This window comes from Lissotriton helveticus, chromosome 8 (assembly GCF_964261635.1).
Source record: "Lissotriton helveticus chromosome 8, aLisHel1.1, whole genome shotgun sequence".
NCBI classification, from domain to species: Eukaryota; Metazoa; Chordata; class Amphibia; order Caudata; family Salamandridae; genus Lissotriton; species Lissotriton helveticus.
Window position 1 is genome coordinate 415132190 of NC_136069.1, and position 22464 is coordinate 415154653.

Sequence of the window (22464 nt, forward strand, 5' to 3'; positions counted from 1 at the left end):
GTTCTTGTGTAATCCACCTGTAGTTAGTTAACAGGGGCACCTAATCAGCATTCCTCTGAGTTTAAACGGGTGAGTTTTCTGTTAGACCGAGTCTCACAGAGGAGATAATTTCTCAACATAACACATCAGAATTTGCATCTTGACTTAATTATTTAATTACTCAACCAACGCTCTGTGGATTCAACCACAAGTGGATAGTGCGGACTTGGATAATAATGTTTAGAACGTGGTAGCCTACAGTGTAGAGCAATCCCACCCAGTAAAGAATTTGTTGTTAGACATACCGTTCCTGACTATAATGTAAACAAACAATGGTTTAGGTGCCACCACAGAGCATGGGGAAGAAAACAGCAGAGTGTCTCTAAGGGATCTCCCCCCTCTCTGCCAAGTGCAACATCAAGATGGTCCACAACAAGCAGGCAAAGCCTCCACAGACCAACCAGCTAGATACGTTTATTTTCCGTAGCAGAGGGACTGCGGACAAAAGGAACATGAGTCAGGAACCGGAACCGGAAAAAGGAGGAGGACTAGGACCCCTCCTGCAAGGAACTACTCCCCAAGATTCAACAGACCCGCATAGCGCTGGAGACTAAGATCGAGACAGTAGCTGTAGACATGTCATTGATCAACAAAGACATGGGGAAGATCTCCAAGAGGGTACGAGCTCCGGAGATCACCTTAACAGACCATACCGAGGCCATGCACACTTTACAGGCTGTAGTGCACAGGCAGAAGGAGAAGACCACCTGCCTCCACACACGTGCTGAAGAAACCGGGGGCTGCTCTAGGCGCAACAATATCTGTCTGGTAGGAGTACCTGAACAATGGAGAGTGCAGATGCGGAGCACTTTGTGGAAAGACTAGTGCACTGCATGGTAAAACAAGAGGACCTATACACCCACTTTGTGGATGAGCAGGTGCATTGAGTCCCTGAGGCACCGCCTAAGCCCAGGGCCAGGCCGAGGAGGAGGACCCAGATGAGACCCCTGAGTATTGGCAGCCTGCTTCACAGGCACACGGTGTTCCAGATTTACAGAATTCTCCTAAAAAATAGCCACCCCTCACTCTCCTCATTGGAGCAGAGGTGGGAGAGAGATCTTTGCCCTCTGGAGGATGAGGACTGGGTAGAGGCCTGCAGGGACCCAAGAGAGGTGGCGTTCAGCCTGGTTCAGTTAAAGTTCCTGCACAGGGCCTATAACACCAGAACCAGACTGCACTGCATAGGGTGGATAGATACAGATAGGTGCTTGGGTGGGTGTGGGCAGCTGTGTATGCTTGTGATTACGAGGTACTTCTACATTAATGGGACCAGGTGGGGGATTGGCTGACGGAGGTCATAGGGAATTTTATTTCACTAGGCCCGACTCTGGCAATGCTGGGAATCTAAGGGGAGCAGATAATACTTAAATATGCACTGCTGTGGGGTAACATGGCCCTCATGGTGGCCAGAATGGACATTGTACAGCTGTGGGGCAGTGGGAAGAATCCCACAACTGAGCGCTGAGTTAATAACTTAGACTGGTTCATGCAGGCCGAGAAGTCGGTTTACAATGCCTACGCCTGCCCAAGGAAATTTGAAAAGATTTTTTGGCCAATGGCTGGGCTACAAGGCCCTGGTCTAATTAACGTCCCCACCTTTCACAGTGGCACAGAGGGAACGAAGATGTTATGGGCATTGGTTGGTACAGTGTGAAGAGACCTCAAACTCCTTATGAAATGAGATTTGGGGCAGGGAACAGGTCCGCTGGTCTACTTTCTGAGGGTGGTGGAGATGGGTGCAGTTTCATTTCAGATTGTCAAAAGAATCTTTTCAGCTACTGTAAGGAATATGCTACTTACCAGTTGGCATCTGTTCTTGGCATTGAGGGCTGCAGAGTGGTACATTTATGAATAGATCGCCATCTGGTGTTGGGCTCGGATGATTGCACTTGTTTTTCTCTTGGAGAAGTCTTTGTCGTCACGAGATCGATGACTCCTCCTTTGGGTGTTAGTGCGCATGGGCATCGGCTCCATCCGTAGATTGTTTTGCCATAGTAGGGTTAGATGGAGTAGTGTAATTGAATATAGAATGAGATGCCCATGTAAGTGTATCTAAATAAGATAATGTTGGGACAGACACAGGTTTCCAGGGAGGCAGGGAGGGAATGTACCACTCTGCAGCCCTCTATGCCAAGAACAGATGCATACTGGTAAGTAGCATATTTCGTTCGAGGCATATGGGCTGCATATGGTACATTTATGAATAGATTATACAGCAGTTACCTCCCTAGCGGTGGTCACCCGTGTCTGTCGCAACCGTTTGAAATAAAGTTTTTAATACAGCTTGGCCCACTCTGGCTTGTTGTGTAGCCTGCACATCAACACAGTAGTGTTTTGTGAAGGTATGTGGTGTAGACCAAGTTGCTGCTCTGCATATGTCATCTAGGGGAATGTTTCCTAAGAGTGCCATAGATGCTCCTAGCTTACGTGTAGAATGAGCTCTAGGAGGAACAGCTAATGTTCTCTTTGCTTTTATGTAACATATTTGTATACATCTTACGATCCATCTGGCAATGCCCGCTTTAGAGATAGGATTGCCCTTATGTATTGGGGAAAACGCTACAAATAGTTGTTTAGTTTTCCTGAAATTTTGTGTCCTTTCTATGTAGTACAATATTGCCCTTTTGACATCTAATGTATGTAGGGCCCTTTCTGCTACCGTCTGTGGTTTTGGGAAAAAGACTGGTAGTTCCACTGGTTGATTGATGTGAAATGTTGAAATTACTTAAGGCAAGAACTTTGGGTTTGTTCTAAGAACCACTTTATTCTGGTGTAACTGTAGGAATGGTTCTTGTATTGTCAATGCCTGTAATTCGCTTACTCTCCTGAGGGAGGTAATGGCTATAAGGAAGGCCACCTTCCATGTAAGGAATTGTATTTCACACCTATGCATAGGTTCGAAAGGTGGTCCCATTAGTCTGGTGAGTACTATGTTGAGGTTCCAGACCGGGGAAGGTGGTAATCTTGGTGGAATGACTCTTTTAAGGCCTTCCATGAAGGCTTTGATTGCTGGCACTCTAAACAGGGAAAGGTGTTGCCTGTTTTGTAGGTACGCTGCTATAGCTGCTAGATGTACTCTGATAGATGTGTACACAAGATTACATTGCTGTAAGTGTAGTAAATAGCAAATAATATCTTTTGTTGATACGTCCAGAGGGTTGATGTTATTACTGGTACAGTATACAGCAAACCTTTACCACTTCGCTGCGTAGCATGCTCTGGTGGTGGGACGTCTCGCCTGCTTAATGATCTCCATACAGTTTGGGGGTAGATCTAAGTATCCAAATTCTAGGATTTCAGGAGCCAGATCGCTAGGTTCAGTTGTTTGGGATCTGGGTGCATTATTTCTCCATGGTTCTGTGTAAGGTGCATGGGTAAGATTCTTAGCTTTTGGTGTGGCACCTGTGAGAGTTGCAGGAGCGTGGTGAACCACGGCTGTCGTGCCCACATGGGTGCTACTAGTATCATGGTCATTGAGTGTTGTTGCAGCTTTCGGACCCCTAATGGGATTAGTGGGAGAGGGGGAAAAGCGTATGCAAATTTGTTGGACCAATTTATCCATAACGCATTGCCCTGCGACAGGTGGTGTGGGTACCTGGATGCGAAGCTTTGGCATTTTGCGTTCTGATGAGTTGCAAAGAGATCTATCTCTGGTTGTCCCCATCTTTGGAAGAAGGGCTGCAGTATTTGGTGGTGCAGTTCCCATTCGTGTATTTGTTCTGACTGTCTGCTTAAGATGTCTGCTATCTGATTTTGAACTCCTGGTAGGTGTTCGGCTAATAGATAGATGTTTTGAGGAATGGCCCATCTCCAGATTTCCTGCGCTAGTCTGGATAGTTGGAGAGAGTGCGTCCCCCCCTGTTTTTGAATATAATACATTGCTGTCATGTTGTCTGTTCTGATCAGGACTGCTTTGTTGATAACGTGCATTTGAAAGGCTTTCAATGCTAGAAACACTGCTAGTAGTTCTAGATGATTGATGTGCAGTCTTTTTTCCTGCACATTCCATCTTCCCTGTACTGTATATTTCTCCATATGCGCTCCCCATCCAGTGAGCGATGCATCCGCTGTTATTATCACCTGTGGATTTGGTTCTAGGAACGACCGCCCCTTGGCAATGTTTGTTGTGTTCCACCACTTCAGAGAGCGGTGTGTGCGGTCGTCTACCAACACCAGATCTGTAATCTGTCCTTGAGCCCGATTCCACTGTGTCGCTAAGCATTCTTGCAGCGGACGCATTTGTAGTTTGGCATATGGTATTAGCAGTATGCAGGATGACATCATCCCTAATAGCTGCATGAACATTGGTTCCCCGTGTCAAACTCACCAGATCCGGTGGTCGCAGTTTCTCTCACTTGGCCCCTAAGCTGTGGAACTCCCTTCCACTCCCTCTCAAAACCTCTCGTTCCCTCTTTGCTTTTAGGAAATCCTTAAACACTCTGCTCTTTTCCCACTGCCACTAAAATTCTTTCTGTTTAACTTCAGGATCCTTTGTAGCGCCAGGAAACTCACGGTGACAGTGCGCTCAACAAATACCATTTAACATTAACATAACACTTGCGCTGTTAGTGAGTGTTGTGGTTGAAATTTTTGAATGACTGTAAGCATTGTTTGGATCCTGACTGGATTGGGGTATACTTTGGCTTTTTCTGTGTCTATAGTAGCCCCTAGATATTGTTGAACTTTGCTTGGTTGCAGGTGTGACTTTGTGTAGTTCACCGTAAACCCTAGCTGGTGCAGCAGCTGAATTGTCTTTTGTGTGTTCTGAAGACATTCTTCTTGTGACTTGGCCTTTATTAGCCAGTCGTCCAAGTAAGGGAAGACATGTATTTGTTGTCTTCTTAGGTGAGCTGCAACCACTGCTAGGCATTTTGTGAACACTCTTGGTGCCGTTGTGACCCCAAATGGAAGGACTTTGAATTGATAATGTTGTCCTTCTACCACAAACCTGAGGTATTTCCTGTGGGCTTTGTAAATAGGGATATGAAAGTAAGCGTCTTTTAGATCCAGTGTAGAAAGAAAGTCCCCTTTTTTCAGTAAAGGAAGTACTTGTTGGAGCGTAACCATGTGGAAATGTTCCGAATTTATGTATGCATTGAGAGGTCTGAGGTCTAGTATTGGCCTTAGAGACCCGTCTTTTTTTGGGATTAGGAAGTATAGGGAGTATACTCCTGTTCCTTGTTGGTGTTGTGGAACCTTCTCTATGGCATGCTTTTCTAGTAGGGATAGTACTTCTTGTTTTAACAGTGTTAGGTGATCTTGGCTCATTGGACGCTGTTTGGGGGGGATGTTTGGTGGGGTAGCTGTGAGTTCCAGGCAATAACCATGTTGGATAATTTGTTTCACCCACCTGTCTGATGTGATGTTTTCCAAGACAGGTAGGAACTGTGATAGGCGTCCCCCGACCGGTGTTATATGGTCTGGGGGGAGCTGTATGAAGTCACTGCTTTGGGGTTGGAGAGTTGCGGTTGTTGTTGTTTCCGCGACCTCTTCCCTTGTTGTTGTTACCTCTGTAACTGCCTCTAGAATTACCTCTGGGTGATGTCGGTGTAAAAGAGGTTGGTTGCTGGCTTGTACCTGGATTTTTGGATCCTCCTCTATAGGTGGACCTACGAAAGGAACCTCTTTGGGTTGGCTGTTGCAATGCTCCCATTGATTTAGCCGTTTCCGTATTTTTTTCATGTTTTCTAAGGCCTCATCTGTCCCTGAGCCGAAAAGTGTTTTCTCATCAAAAGGTTGGTTCAATAATGATGATTGTACCTCTTGTTTGAACCCTGAAACTCTGAGCCATGCATGTCTTCTTAGCATGATGCTTGTGTTTATGGATCTTGCTGCAGTGTCTGCTGCGTCTAGGGCGCACTTAATGGGAGTATTAGTTATTATCTTTCCCTCTTGTATGAGTTGATCTGCCTTCTTTTGATGTTCTTTAGGGAGATGCATGATGAGTTTTTCTAATTCATCATAATGAGCTCTGTTATACCGTGCAAGTAGCGCTTGCGTATTAGCTATGTGCCAGCTGTTTGCCGCTTGGGATGCTACTCTCTTGCCAGAGGCATCTATTAGCTTAGACTCTTTGTCAGGAGGCGGAGCTTCTCCTGTAGTTAAAGAGTTTGCTCTCTTACGAGCGTTTGTGACAACTAGTGAGTCCAGAGGAATTTGCCCCTTGATAAATATTGGGTCTTTTGGAGCTGCCTTATATTTTAGGCAGGTAGTGTTTCTAACAGGAAATCCTCTATTTGAGGTTCTGCATGTAGTTCTACCTTGTGGTATTTTGCTGCCCTATTAATTAGTTGTGCAAAACCTGTATTATCATCAGGTGGTGAAGGTTTTGAGGGATACAGTTCAGGGTCGTTATCATTATCTGACCCTACATTATAATCTTCCCATGGGTCTGCATCCTCTGGGACCGTGTCTTCATCATCCCTAGGATGTTCTCCCTCTCCTGTGTCACTTTCTACATCTGTTATATGTGTAGATGGGCGTGGTGTAAAAGGAGTAGTTGGCATAGTGTGAGGAAGAGGAGAAGAGGGTGTGTCTCTAGGTTGTGGAGAAAGGGGAGGAGTTGTATTCGTCCCATTGTTCTCTTCTTAGGAGGAGGAGTTTTGTCGTCCAACTGTTCATTCTTCCTCTTTTTAGGTAGTTCTGTCACTACCTTGCCAGTTTGTGGATCAATAAACAAAGTCTTTTGTTTGGGATCTGTTTGATGCTCCTGTGTCGGTACCGAAGTTTTTGGTTCCGAAAGGTGCTTTTTCTTCTGACTGTCCATTTGTGTTTTCGGCACCGAAAGTTTATTCAAATCCGATATTTTCGGTGTCGAGGAGGTCTTCGACGTCGAAGCATGTTTCGGTTTCAACATGGAATGTTTCGACTTCGAGCTTTCCTTTGTATGGAGCTTCGGTGTCGATGTCGATGTCGAAGTGGGCCGCTTTTCGGATCCACCATGGTGGGAGACCGAGTGTTTCGGTTTCGTTGCCGGGCCCGAAGGCGGGGCGTCTGAAACTTTTTTCGGTTGTCTGACCGGGCTCGGAGGCGGGGTCGACACCGTGCGGGGTCGGTTCTTTGGTAAAGGGACGTCGTTACTCACGGTTTGATGAACGTCGATTTCCTCGACGTCGGACTCGTCCGCTTGTGACCCCGCCTCGTCCTCTTCTTCTTCCTCCTCTTCGGGGTGCTGGTCCTCGAACAGCTCCGGGATTGCCTGTGACTGCATTCTCGAATCGATACCTCGTGTCTTCGGGCTCGACGGTTTCTAATCATCGACTTGGAGGAGAATGCCGCGCAGGCTTCACAGTCCCTGGATTCGTGTTCAGGGGACAAGCAGAGGTTGCACACCTCGTGTAGGTCCTTGTGTGGAAACTTAGCACCACACGTTGGACATTTTTTGAATGGAGTCCTTTCCATGGACTCCGGGCTGGACTACGTTGAGGTGGGCCTCCTGGTCTCGTCGACGTAGCAGTTAGAAATCTTGTTGTTGACGTCGAAACGCGTCGAAATGGAAGTGTAGTCGCGTTTGATAACAATACCGTCGAATTGGAAAGGGAATACGCGCTGAATATAACTTTTTTTGTCGAAGTCGATCCGGAGCGCTTCGATCCTCATCCGAACCCGATGGCGGAAAAAAACAATCTAAGGATGGAGCGGATGCCCATGCGCACTAACACCCAAAGGAGGAGTCATCGATCTCGTGACGACAAAGACTTCTCCAAGAGAAAAACAAGTGCAATCATCCGAGCCCAACACCAGATGGCGATCTATTCATAAATGTACCATCTGCAGCCCATATGCCTCGAACACAATAAATGGTCTAATAAAAAGAGTCATTAAAAATAAACTTACGATTACTTTGTCAATAGAAGGACTATGTTCTTTTGACTTGTCAAAGACTGAGTCCTGTAACCAGAGCTAGTGTGAGGTGCAATCTCAACAGAGCTGCAGATGATTTGTGTCATTATTGAAGGTGTCAAGTGTTAGGACATCACACCCATCCACAATGTATGCTAACAAAGTATTTAAGGATTCATGCAATACAAGACTGTGACAAAACATTGTGAGCACTGACTGGAAATGAAACAAATACAACAATACTCATCCCGCCAAGTCTTAAGGAGACACAGAAACATCACAGTGGAACCCTTAAACACATTGAGATATTCCCAGGAAGACTCTGATAAAATAATGGCACTGACTGAGGAAACACAACAATCAAAGAAACCAACAGAAAGACCTGATCAGAAAAAACAAGCAATTAGAAGGCTGACTGTAAAGAGAAAACAATAGAAGATTATATCTTATGGCTTGATATCACAAGGACCAGAAAATTCCAAATCTGTGCAGCAAACACAAGGGCTTCATGGATAAGTGGACCACAGAAGAACTTTCATGAGCGCATTGCAAGCAGACATAGGAGGCTTGAAGCTAGAGATACAATTATAGATTAACACAGGTAGGTGTATGTCCCTTGAACACATTACCAAACAAATACACACCTAGAAGAGTGAGACTGATGACCTGAAAGCTCAAATATTCAAACAAGATACTTGTGTTTACAAATTAGATACACTTGGCAGGAGTGCTGCAAGACTAAAAGCAGAACAAAGAGATTACACATCCTCTTCAGATGTTGGCAGTGACGAAGATAAGAACATAAACCAAGGAATTAAAATGAAAAACAATTATGGACAAGATTTTTAAAATAAAAGGGATTCATCAATCTCGGCTAGCAGATTAGATACAGTGAAAGACAAAAACTTAACAATAGGTCGCAAAGATGGTGAATGAGGTGTATATCAGTGCACAGCGGGAATGGGGATATGCTCAAGACCACAGATTAATGGGAGGTACGCGAGGGCACAGAGTGAATGGGTGTACACCAGTGCACTATGTGAATGTTGGTGTACCCCTGTCCATGGGCTGAATGGGATGTTCAACTGTGCAGAGGGTGAATGGGGTGGACACGTGTGTGGAGGGTGTACATTGGGGCACAGTTTGAATGTAGGCATACTGCTGTGCATGGGGTGAATGGATTTAACACCTTTGTTGAGTGTGAAAGAGGGTGTACTCTTGTTTACAGGGTAAAGGGGTGTACACAAAGGCATATGATGAATGGGATGGGCACTAGAGCATTGGGTGAATTGAGTGTACACCAATGCACAGTATGAATATAAGAGGACCTCTGATCACAGGGTGAATGGGGTGTACACCTGTGCAGAGGTTGAACGAGGACGTATCCCTTTGTGCAGGGTGAATGGGGTGTAAATGAGGGCACAGGCTGAATGGGGTGTATAACTGGCCTGAGAGTGAATGGGGTGTGCACAAGGGCACAGGATGAAGGTGATGTACACCAGTCCACAGAGTATATAGTGTGCATACTAGTTCATAGGGTGAATGAAGACATACAAATGGACACAGGATGAATGAAGTGTACATGAGAGCACAGGGCGACTAGGGTGTACACCAATGCACGGTATGAATGTGGGTGTATCCCAGAGAATGGAGCGAATGGGGTGTACACCAATGGATAGTATGAATGTGGGAGTACCCATGTGCACATGGTGAATGGTGGTGTACACTTGTGCACTGGATACATTGGATGTTCAATACAACCCAACAGCTAGAATGGATTACCACAATAGGTAACTTTCCCCCTTCGTGTAGACTAAAAGCTGTCAGACCTTCCTGATGCTTAATAGACTTACCATCCTCCTGGTTACTTTCTCAAGCTGCTTCTTCTGAGATGCAAGGCGAAATATCCTGATCAGGATTATAATTCTCAATGCTCGCAGGAAGTTGACCATTCTGCCACAAAAAGAGAACATATTGCTTTATTTTGACAACAAAAAGTTGTTCGAGCTCTTGCACTTGGAAAGCTCCCGTCAATATTGGCTTCTCACAACTGGCTTTATTTGAGTGTGGTGAATATCCTATCCACCATATTACAAGTGTATTACACCCTGCCGCACTTGTAATACAGCGGAAGAGGTATTCACCATGTCTGTGACTGAGTATTCTATCCGTCGAACTGAAAATACTTGCAATTCAAGGACTTCTCTGAAAGAAGACTCGATGTACGATACTGATACAATTTCACAGTGCAAATGAACGCTATCATGAAAATGCAGAAACCACACACAAATTAACCATGAAGAAGGAAGCACATCTATAACAAAATGGCAACTAATAATCAATACCTTGTACCGGCTGACCCACGTATTTTGTTTAAGACTCTTACACTTGCCCACGGTGCTCTCTACAAGGCAGGGCCTCAGTATTTTAGGAGACGCTTCACGTTCTATGAGCCGCCCAGACATTTAAGCTCTACAGGCCAATGCCTCGCTTTTGTACCTTGGAATGCCTTGCCTTTGAACTTCGAAACATAGGTGACCTCAGGCTGTTTAAAAAACATTAAAAAACGTTATTATTCAAGTAATTTTCCAGCTGGGTCAGCTCCTCCGGGTCTCCATCATTTGGCTTCCGCGGAAGGACCCTTCAGAGTAGCCATGCGCGCTATAAATGGAGGTTAACATAACATAACAATATTAATATCTTGCATTCCTAACTTCTGTTTCATCGTGTATCTTGTCTCCATGTTCCCTACCATGGTATCCTACATTACAATCCTGTATTGTAGCATAAGAGCATTTCCTTGAATAAGAGGCTATTGGAATTATACCTAGAGAGGCTGTGCTTCATATAGCCAGTGATGCAATACAGTACAGATTTTGCATCAGCATTTTGTAAGCATCTTTACCACTGGTGACAAAGATGAGATAAAAGGGTTGCAAGTGAGTCATTTTCTAATGGTATTAAGGTGAAATTCAAGCGGATTATTTCCTAAAGATAGACTTGTGTAGTTGGTTAGCAAGGTTTGAAGCATAGGATGATAATTGTCAAAATGATAGACTGCAGAGGCTGAGTGAGGAACAGTTGCAAAATGACTGTAGTGGGTAGGAATGTTTGAATAAGTATCAACACAAAGTCAACTCAATGATACCGGCTTAAAGGGAAAACATATTGGCCTACCCAGTCCAGAGCAACATCCTCCATCACAATCAATATGATCAAACCACAATAAAGGGAGGTTTGGTCCCAGGAAAGAAATCTGCATGCAATAAAACTGCAGATCTCCAACCCATATGACTAAGAACAATGGCTCAACAAAGACATTAAAAGTGACAAGCTAACCCCTGGGTACTCTGCACTCTACTCTAGCTTCAGACAGTTGGAAGGAGCCAATGCACATGCCGAAATAAAAAAAACAACAAATGCAAAAAGCATTATTTCAAACTTAAATGTGAAATAAAATTAGTTAATGTCTTATACTAATTACTGAGGCAGTGACTCTCAAGATTATGGATTATCAATACATTCTTAAATATTTTTTAATGTTAGCAGTGTCAGTAAAGAATGTGTAAAATAAATGTTTCTGCATAATATATTTCGACCTGTAAGTGTTTCACCATAACAATTTCATGGGATCATATTTTGATATTTTTCATATCTGCTTTGACTTCAAATCTCTCCCTATCTGAGCCTTACCTCGGGATATTTGTAGCTCCACTGAAGTCCGAGAATGTATAGACAAATGTAACTATCATCGTGACACCAACAATACCTGCATCCAAAATATTTAACTTAGAGCTAAAATATTCCTTGAACCTGTGATACAAGCAAACACAAAGAAAAGGGAAATACTGAGTCTCCAAAATATAAAAATATTAAGAGTAACTGAGTCTGCCACAACCAGTAGCAATGATTAGCTAACATTTACAATTATTCATACACATATATAATGTAATATGGTCCTATATTGCTTGAGAGCAGTTCATATGTGTCATCAGAATCCCAAGACAGCAATATAAGAATATATTATATGTTATCTGTTAATTATTTTTCCCATTATAACTTTATTTTCAGACAGCTTAAAAACATAGGTTTTTTTCCAAACCGGAAAATATTTATTGAAAACTGTAAGTCAAATGATTGTCTGTAGTGAAAAGAAGAGACAAATATTTAATTATGCAGTTAAGAGTGTAAAATGTTAGGAAAAAACTATTTGCATTGTTAGAAAAACACATTGTCAGCAGCAGCAAACCTTCTGCGGAAGGGTTTAGTGAAGCACTATTGCTTATGAGGCGGTCTTGCAAACGTCTACAACGTCTTTGGCGCAGGAATTACTGTGCAACAGATAAACCTAACTACTGCAAGACCCTGAAGGAATACCATAAGCAGATTAGGCTCACACAGAGCCAGTACTACGCTCAGAAGATTGAGCATGCCCATAATTCTTCACGGGATCTTTTTCTTATAATGAAATACTTATCTTCCTTAGAGCGTGTTTCTCCCACTACCACTCCCCTAGTAGACAACTGCAATCAGATTGCCCAGTTATTTTCGGACAAAATCGCGAAGATTTATGCTACCTTCCAGGAGAAAGTTAGAGAGGCCTTGGGCCATGCGACATGGTCTCCACCATCAAACTTCGTAGGTGGTCTTCTCAGCATTAACACCTTGTACCTGATAGAGCTACGTACTCTTCTATCCAAAGTAAAGTCGAGTTCTCCAATGTATCCACTTTCACCTACGATGCTGGGGCATGGGATGGAGGCCATTCAACCGACAACATGCAAGCTGCTCAACCTGTCTTTTACATGAGGCCAGATCCCCTTTAAGTGGAAACTTGCCAATGTGGTACCTCTTTTGAAGAAACCAACACTGGAAAACTTTAGGCATATCCCCCTGCTCCCGTTTTTCGCTAAAGTAGCAGAAGAACACGCTGATGAGGTATATTGAGTATAAAGATTTCGTACACAAGACCCAATCATGGGTTTGACCTCAGTACAGCAAAGAATTTCTCTCTTAGACTCATTCCTGGTAAGGGTAAAATGGCTGTGCTGGTAATGCTGAACTTAAGTGTAGCCTTCAACACCGTATCCCATGGCCTTCTTCTAGAACAGCTCTGATTGTACAGTGTTGGAGACCTAGCCATGAGATGGTTGGAATGTTTTCTTCAGAACCGCACCTTTCTGGTGACCCAATAGCTGTAGTATTCCGTGGTCTTCTCGCTGCAGCAGGGGTGCCACAGGGCTCAACTTAGAGCCCGACATTATTTAATCGTATATGCACCTCCCTGCTGATGCGATTGAGCGTTAAGGAGTCAAAATCGTGTCATACACCAATGATACACAGCTAATCATCAACTTGACACAAGATGAAGGAACTTCTACGGCCAGCTTTACAGCCTGTCTGCTTCGATTAGCAGAGTGGATGAACCACAGCTGTCTCAAGCTGAATGCTGAGAAAACCAAGATCTTGTTTCTGGGGAAACAGCAATCAATCTAGTTCAAAGCAAGGTGTCCAGACACTCTTGGGCCATATACCAACTCTCAAGCAAAAAGTTAAGAACATATGTGTCTGGTTCAACAATACTCTTTCATTTGATAGCCAGATAGCCAGTCTTGCCGGGGTCTGCTTTGGCATTTTAAAAATGCTACGCAAGATCTTAGGTCTCCTCCCAGAAGATACCAGGAAGATGGTAGTCCAGGCCCTATTGATCTTTAGACTGGACTACTGCAATGTCCTATATGTTGTGGCCACACATTGCAGTTTAAAGATCCTTCAAAGGATACAGAATGCTGCAGCACGTGTGCTGCTGAACATCCCTAGATACTCTTCATTGGGCTCAGCCTTCACTAAACTCCATTAGCTCCCAATCAGAAAAAGAGTATCCTTCAAAGCTCCATGCTTCTGTCAAGGGATCTTGAATCTGAAAGGCTTTCGATATCTTTATCCCATGGTCAATTGACCTAGCAGATGTCTGAATTCTGCAAAAGCAGCACTCACTGTGATTTTAAGGGTGGAAAGAGCATGTATGGGAGACTGTTCTTTCAGTTTTCTGGCTGCCAAATTGTGGATCACCCTCCCTGTTGACCTGAGACAGGAACGCTCAGAGCTGGTCTTTTGAAAGAAGCTCAAGACCTGGCTGTTTAAACAATCTTAAACCAGGTCTCTGTTTTCTAGCTCCGGACTATTGTGGTTCTGAAATTCTAATGCAGGAACACTCTGAATGGAGCTACCAGGCGCTCTACAACTTCCTTTATTATTATTATTATTATTATTATTATTATTATTATTATTGTTGAAGTTGGCTTCTGCCGGGTGCAGCTAATAATGGGCATTAAATGGAATTAGAAAATTATGGTTTTGTTTACCTTTCATGAACGCAATGTTGATTAAATTACTACAATGGGCAATGGCAAAGTTCTGTAGAGTTGGTTTGGCTGTCACTGCGATGTAAATTGTGTGAAACAGGCTGACATCTCGTGGGTCCTTGTGAAATGTGGGCTTTTAATCCAAAACATATAATATAAACAGTCAAATGTGTCATATCTAGATGTAGTACATAGATATGTACATATATTCATATCCACTTTAAAAAAACAATAAAACATCAGTTATGGTTAAGAAATAAAACTGAAACCCCCCAAAATGTGTCAGTTATGGACCATAACTGACAGATTTTTGGGGGGTTTCAGTTTTATTTATGGTTAGCTCCACAAATGTCAAGTCACTAGTGAAATCGTTTATTTCGTTTGCAAAGTCACCTGTTACATCACACGAGAGGGCATAAGCATTACATTTGGTGAGTGAGTGAAGGTTTGCATTGGTGGTGAGCGGGCTTTGGTTTGCATAGCTAACTATAACTGGGGAGGGTTTTTTCAGTTTTAATTCATAACTGAACTCTAACTATTGGTTTTATTTAGTGAAGTCAAATTCAGAACTTTTGTAAGCATAGGTCAAGGCGTCACAACTAAAGTGAACAATAATTTTAGTCGAAATAAAAAAAATGTTTTACTATTGGTTGCAAGGATATTTGGGGTGGATATGTGGTAGGTGTGGGGGCGAATCATAATGCCTCTAGATTATGATACAGCCTGCTACCATTCAGCCTTCAGCATAGTGCAGTAGAAGTTGATGTAGTCCTACACAAAATAACGTTGCGGCTAACCACTGCTGCACATATCTTTCGGTTGTGTACAATGGTAGTTTTCTGCACACATCCAATCTCCTATGCAGTCACCCACCAACTGTACATTCAGTTTGCAAGATGAGCTCAATTCTAGTATCTCAACTGTTATGCAATTCTGTCAAATATGTAAAAGTTATTAGCAAATCAAAACCCTTTTGATACCTCCCCTTTAAACGACATATGGAAATGAAAAGAGCTGGCCAATTCATTTATGGGCAGTTTGAATGCTGCCATTCCTATGCAGACCCGTACTCTAAGCATTGACAAAGCAAAAAAGGCTTGGTTAGTGGATGTTCACAGATGCACACAACAATCATGCATATGTTCACATAAATCTCTGTAGGAAAGTAGAATCTGATTTCATGGCTACTTCCACTTTTTGCTTGGTGTCAGTTTTTGCTTGACATAGTCTGCTGGGATCCTGCTAATTAGGACCCCAGCAACTGTGCTTTCTCCTATAAATTGACATGGTAAGTACTTTGGCAGCTCCACAATTGGCTACTGATGTACCCTTGTAAGTTCCTAGTATATAGTACTAAGGTACCCAGGGCATAGGTACACCAGGGGTCTCCCATGGACTGCAGCATGTATTGTGCCACCCCTCGTAGTCAACTTAAACTGTGACCACAGGCCTGCCATTGCAGCCTGTGTGAGTTGGTCCTTTCACCTCTCACAACTGATATAAGGTTCCTTATATCTGAGGTCATTGCACTTCAAACCTATAAGTCACCCCTGTGGCAGGCTCTTCAGTCCTGAGGGCACGGTGCTTGGTTTTAAGTGTAAGAGTGCCCCTGCATGAGCAGGACACCCCTACAAACCCCGAAATCGATTCTCCAGGCTTTGTAAGTGTGGTCAGCCATTTATAGACATATAGAGGACATCAGTCATTACTGGATATCTAACTGTATAGTAGCTGCACCAAACCCCTTCATGTTTGGTACCAAACGTATTGGAATCGTACCCCAACACCGATTCCAGTGTTGGCAGTATGATCCCATGTACTGACCCCCTGTACCTCCTGCAACAACCTTTCAGAGTCTGCCAGAAAACGAGTGCTGCTGCCGACCACAGGCACGATTCTGCCCTCCTGCTGCTGAGCCAAGCTCGATCAGGGGACGGTGGAACAATAGGTTTCCTGTCATAGGGAGGTGTGTCCACCTCCAAGACAGGACTTAGTGTATTGGGATGGGGTGGGGTGCTTGTCAGTGCCACCAGACGGCTTGAAGGGCACATTTGGGGCCCTCCTTGTATACTCCAGTTGACCCAGTCCTGGAACCCTTGGTTCCCACTCTGGCACAAAACTGGACAAAGGACAGAGGAGTATCCTCCCATCTGTCCAGCCCCTCCTCTGGGAGTGACCCCTGAGTTATTCCAACCCTTTCCTTAGGGTACTTAAGAGCTCCCCTCTGGGTGGGTCCTTAGATTCATCGTGGGACACGACTCAATCATTTGGACAATTGGACTTCAACTTGAACCGGGACTTCACCAAGGAAAACTCCTGCTACTCCTCGTACCGTTGTTCTTCAAGTCTTCTTTGACGTCTGTGTCTGTGCTTCATCCAGGTTCTTCAGCAGATCTGTGGGCAACAAGGACACCCGAAGAAATCTCCCTTGAAGTGAAGCAGTCACTCCCCTGCATCTACAGGGACCACAACAAAGCTGACCTGACACCTGCTCTTGTCGTCTTACAAACTCAGCAACACAGGTAGTGGTTCTGCAACTCCCTCGAGGCCTGACCTGTCAATACCAACAATTATTAGGCCAGTATCCCTCGTCAAAACCACTGGGAGCAAACCCCTGTGCACTGCATCGACTTGCAGTTGCCAAGGCTTGTTGGCTCTGCACTCCGGAGATCATCGGGCTGCAAGAAGCTCCAGCCTCCAGCACCACCTACTTCCAAGATCAGCATCCTCACTGCATCCTCTGCACCGTGGGCCTCCATCTTTGGTGAGCTGCTCGAGGTTCTCTAGCGACTGCTGTGCCTTCGGCCTCTAGGTCCTCCTCATGGTCTTTTCTTGCTTCAGTGGACTACTCTGCTTGCTCAGGGTCTGCTGTTGGTGAGTCCTTTGGACCTTGCTGGTCCCAACGTTGCTCCAATTTCGCCTTCCACTTTCACCATCAGTGTCCGGAACACGGTGACTGTGTGTGAATGGAGCGCCCCAATGGCGGCCACAACGACCCGTAGCGATGGCGTGCCCTCCGTCCGCTCCATCCCCTCTCAGTAGGAGACAGAGCCGGATTCGAACCCCGGAGGCCGGCTGCTCCGGAGTCACAGGCCACGCTCTGGTCACAAATAATGGGCGCTCCTCGTCGTACAGAGCACACCGTCGCCGTCAGAGAGGACCCCAGCCCGTCGACCCCGAAGGGGCAGCAAGGTCTCCGGGCACCGGGCCCCCACCACAGCAGTCGGCGTGGCACGATGGCGTGTCCCGGGCGTGGATCGTGCAAAGGATCGTCAGGAAGAGTCAACAATTCAGGCACTCTTCGGGAGACCGGGCTCAGTCCAGGTCTCACGGCCGATGTTGTTCAACTCTGACTCGGGTAGTCTAGAAATCGAGGCCCCGGCTTCCACACGGTGTTAGGCCGAGAAAGGAAACACGGCGTATCTTCGTCAGCCGATAAGGTAGAAATCTCGGGATTGCACCTTTGGAAGCTGTAGACCTTCATAAACAAGGAAATCAAGTGTAAGGTCAGGATGAAAGACAGGATAATCGAGCTGCTGGCGGAGGTCGGCGGAGCCGGGAGCTTACACAGCCATCTTGATTCGTAGCGTAGCTCCTCCCCCCCCATTTCACTTTCTTAATATATGGTTTGTGTGCTACTTACCTGATTGCTTTTGAAGTATTCTTGTGAATTGTGTTGATATCTCCGGGTAGGAGATATAACAATGAGATATTGTGTTGTACTAAACAGACTTATTTTTGCAAAACACTGCGGTTTCTTTTCATCTACACTACAGGTTTAACTGGTAAAACAAGCTGCTTTACACTCCTTCAAGATAGCCTGAAGGCTGCTCTCCACAGCAACAATTTTAAAAGTTTTCACAGGTTATCAAAGATCACTAAAATCACCATAAGGGTTGTCTGGACTAGTGCAAGGTGCATCACTTAAATATGTGTGCACTATATACTAAGCTAGCCTCCTGCAATCTCTCTCTCTCACAAATATATATGTACATGTGTATATTGACATATAAATCAACAAAAAGAGAGGTAGGGAGAATGCGGAAACACTCTTAGTCCCCGGCATACTTATTTCAACAAGAAAAGAGTGTCCAGAAATAAATCTATTATGACAGAAAGGAGCAACAATATGGAACGGATACACAACCCCACTCAGGTATGTATGGAAAGCCCTCACTCACCAACCTGGTTGGTGACATGCTTCATCATCGGGCCCCACTGGAGAGGCCGAGTGCCTCCCCAGTGTACTTAAATGCCAGAATTACTGCGGAGCAGGTTTTGTTTGTGCATAGACGTGAGGTGAGTGATTTAAAGTGATAGTGATGTTTAAAAATATCTGCAGTGTATCAAAAAAGGTTTAATGTTTGATCACTTGGACATATTAAAAATGAAGTGTGGGAAATTAGGCCAAATAAATTGTTTGGTTATTTCCAATATCTTAATAGTCAGTCAACATGTTTCTGCCTTGAAACGGTGTGAATTTACGAGGCATTCATCAGGACAAATGTGGACTAAACCCCGGCGGTATGGACACGCTAAGGCCCACCGTGACCTAGGGACTTGAAAGTAAAAATAGTGTAAAATAGTGCATGTGGACAGAGGACCAGCCTCCTATAGTACTCCCCGTTTGGGAGACCTCAAAGTTAGTGTATTATGCACTTGAATGGTGAAAAGAAAGTACACCATGGATCTCGGGAGGGGGGTGGTGGCGTAATTGGCACACCGCCCTCGACGCCAGGCACCCATTGGAAAACTGCTTCTACCCTCGAAAACCAGATCCCGGAATACCTGCTTTGTATAAAGCTTAAAAAGGGCCATTGTACTTACCTGCAAGGTAAAGATTTGCATTGTAATATCCATCGTGGTAAACACTGCTTTAAAAATGTTATTCACCAAACAGTCTGTCAGCACAGATTTATGCATCTGATATTGCTAACCCAATCATCCATAACAATCTTGATATTATCCTCAGAGGGACCTGGCTCACTCCCACATTATCCCTGGTATTTGATGAACTCATCTCTCTCACAATCATCTTTAGGATCTCCATCAAGGTTATGAGTCTCTTTACGTTCTTCTTTTCCTCTCCTGATTAATTTTCTGCTGATTAACTCCCTCTCCCTCCTTCTCATCTTATTTCATTTCAACTGTTGCCCATTTGGATGAAACTGACACTTAATTGATGACCTTTTTTTTTCATCCCTTCAGCCTAAGACTCTCATTTTAACAACGTGTACGTTAGAGATTTTAACCTCCCAGGAGACCAAACCAAGTAAAGGTATGAGAGGTTGCTTTCTTGATGACATTGCCTCAACCAACATGGCATCTCATATCTTAGTTCCAGCACAGGTCAAAGGAAACTACCATGATCTGGTTATGCCTGCCTTGTCTTGTCTTACTTGTCAACACCCTCTTCCATTAGGCAATCCCTATTCATATTGCTACCCTTGGACGTACGCACTACCAAAACCATCTCTAATAGCCACATGGTTACTCACTTTCTCATTAGACACTCTCATAGATGCACTGATCCTACTCCATTCCTCTCCCCCTCTGACCATGATACATTTATTTCTCCACTGAATCATGAGCTCCAGACCTTGGAACACCCAAAGTCTTTTTACGCTTGAAACTTGGTGTACCCATAAAGAGAATGCTAACAAAAGAAATAGATGCAAACCTGAAAAGACATGCTGAAATCAAAATCCCATGGTGAACCCACATAGCACCTGGAAGCAAAACGCTACTGCTGCCAAAGTTAACTACTACTTAGAAGCAATCATCAAAAGTTTAGAACAAAAGTAAGGAACTATTCAAAGTTGTCCACCAATGTTCCAACCCACTTTCATCACCCCTTTTGTAAAAAAAAAATCGATTTACATTAATAATGACAATTACATCCAACCCAACAAAGTTTGAGCACATCTGCCAACTTTTAAATTAACTGCATTTGATTCTTTCCCTGTCGGAATCCACTTCAACGTTTTCTGTGTTACCTGTAATTTACTCCACTTGACTACCTTAGACTACCCAGTCTCCAAGCTCATTGTGTCTGGTGGTGCACATAGTACTTAAATCGCTTCCCTGAATAACCAAAAGTATTGCAAGGAACACAGACACCAACATGCATTTCCAGCATATACATCGAGGCTCTATATCAACCTCCATTTGCACTTACAACTTGCTCCTTTGTTGGTAAAATTCAGACTAGGGGTCTAAGCCCACCTTTTTACAATCTTCCTCTATCCCAGACTCTATTACTTCCACTCCTCCTCATGTGATGTAGTGCTTGTTCATGATTTGTATGTATTTATTGAGTTCTCATTGCCAGAAGAGACCCCAAAGAATAGACATGTAGAAGCCTGCACAAAGAACCATGTATTTGGTATAGACCCATTAGTAGCTCGTAGACTGGAATGAATGTCTGCATCCGTCTCAGGTCTGGGGTCACCTCATGTTCTTTCAGTTGTAGTGGGCATTGGGGAATCAGTAGTGATCACGTGTTCACGCTATGAGGAGGTGGCTGAGAGCCAAAGCTTTAAATCTGAAAACAATGCATTGCCTGTGCTTTGAATGCGTTTGATAAGTCACATTATTTCATTCGAATTTCAATTCATGCTACCAAATTTGAAATCCTGATCTGAATTTGAAAATTCTGAAAGGAACTGCTCATTACATATTCCAGTGCATTACTAAAAATGTTTGTTCTAAACCCAAATCACACAGATTCAGGATACCAAGCTCAGGAAATGTATAGGATGCATAGTTGAAAGTTTTTTTCTATACCTGTGAGCTTCTCACTAGATTCAAAGGTAAGCCCTCAGTGTAGGATACCTGTCAAACGCTAACAATGCTAGTGAAGTCATCCCCTTAATAGGGTAAATCCATTAAGGTGAATGTGGATTGAAAACGAATTCAAGCGCGTGACACCCAACATGTGCGCGAGAGCTGACAGGCATGTACAGTAGAATCACACATTTTTTTCATCTCAATTTCATCAGAAAAGAACAATTTCGTTATTTTAGATTAATGTCACTTACCCTTCTACAAAGATACGCAGCAGCACATCAATGAAAAAGAAAATGGCAATGGCAAACGACACTGCGGCAATTGCGAATGCCACATTCGGGGGCTTGTCTGTTACCGCTAAATCCACAATCACAAGCACAATGTCCAATATTATAAGAATAACACCAAACAACCTGCAAGAAAGACAATAAAGTAAACATACACTGAAAATGAAGCGGATTGATTAAAACCGAACAGTTTAATTTATAGGGTTGATTTAATCTTTAAAGTTGATGCGCCACGCAACAAATACTACTTGTCAGTTCAATCTCAACATATTTGCTACTTTTCAATACAGCTTTCTTTATTGCAATCAGCTGTGCTTTATCCTTTTGGCTAATGCTACAGAGCACACAGTCATGGAAAGTGAAGAGCAATGCAAGACTAGGATTATGCCAATTTAGGGCCCAGATTTACTGAGGCATTTGCTTCGGCGCAAAGCAATATAAAGCAGTGCATGCAGTTTACTGTCCAGTGCAAAAGGTGTATTGCACTGGGAAGGTGGCCTTTTCTTAGTCCAAATACTGGTTTACCCTGCTTTTGGTAGCTTTGCATCAAAGGGGCGTTACTGGGGCAGATCAGTTCAAATGTTTGACGCAAAACCTGAGCTACTAAGAGAGACAGGCAGGTATTTCCATCAAAAATACTGCCTAATTGGCAGTAGGTGCAAACAAGGAGAGATGTGTTAATTTTGTTGCAGTGCACAACATATCCAATGAATGGAAAACTTTAGAGTCTCTCTATGTATAACAATTTGCACTCGAAGGGAATGCTTCTAGTACAAATCCTGTGCATAGCGGTCATTCCTTTAATTTATATATTCATCCTCTGCGAGCAAGAATTGATGTAGACTCTGCTGGTTGCAGTCTTCCTGGGAGGCTGTCACACCTGAATGGAGAGCTCAGGTAGAATCAGTCACATAGTAAGTGACTCTCTCACACATGCCTGGTCTAACATTTAACAAATTCTGCCTCAGCATAATCGGCCAAAGGCAATACCTCTATGAAAATATCTTGATAAACAGAGGTGTTCCTGAAAATCCTATGGGACTGTGGGGCATATTACCAACAACTAGCGATAATTATCGCTAGGTTGGCTTAGCGGCAATAATTTTATCGCCGTGTAGCGACGATTTTTATCGCTTAGGAGC

General features: G+C 43.9%; 1 protein-coding gene across 3 annotated transcripts in view; it reads right to left on the bottom strand.

The window, feature by feature from the left end:
• LOC144772725 (phosphatidylinositol 3,4,5-trisphosphate 3-phosphatase TPTE2-like) overlaps positions 1–22464 on the bottom strand; it is a 298439-nt gene that overhangs the window by 130798 nt on the left and 145177 nt on the right. For all 3 annotated transcript variants that reach the window (XM_078657252.1, XM_078657251.1, XM_078657254.1), the window contains exons 5-7: positions 21287–21448; positions 11575–11694; positions 9735–9834 (exon numbers count right to left, since the gene is read on the bottom strand). In XM_078657252.1, the coding sequence (XP_078513378.1) occupies positions 9735–9834; positions 11575–11694; positions 21287–21448 (382 nt within the window). The remainder of the gene's footprint in view (positions 1–9734; positions 9835–11574; positions 11695–21286; positions 21449–22464) is intronic.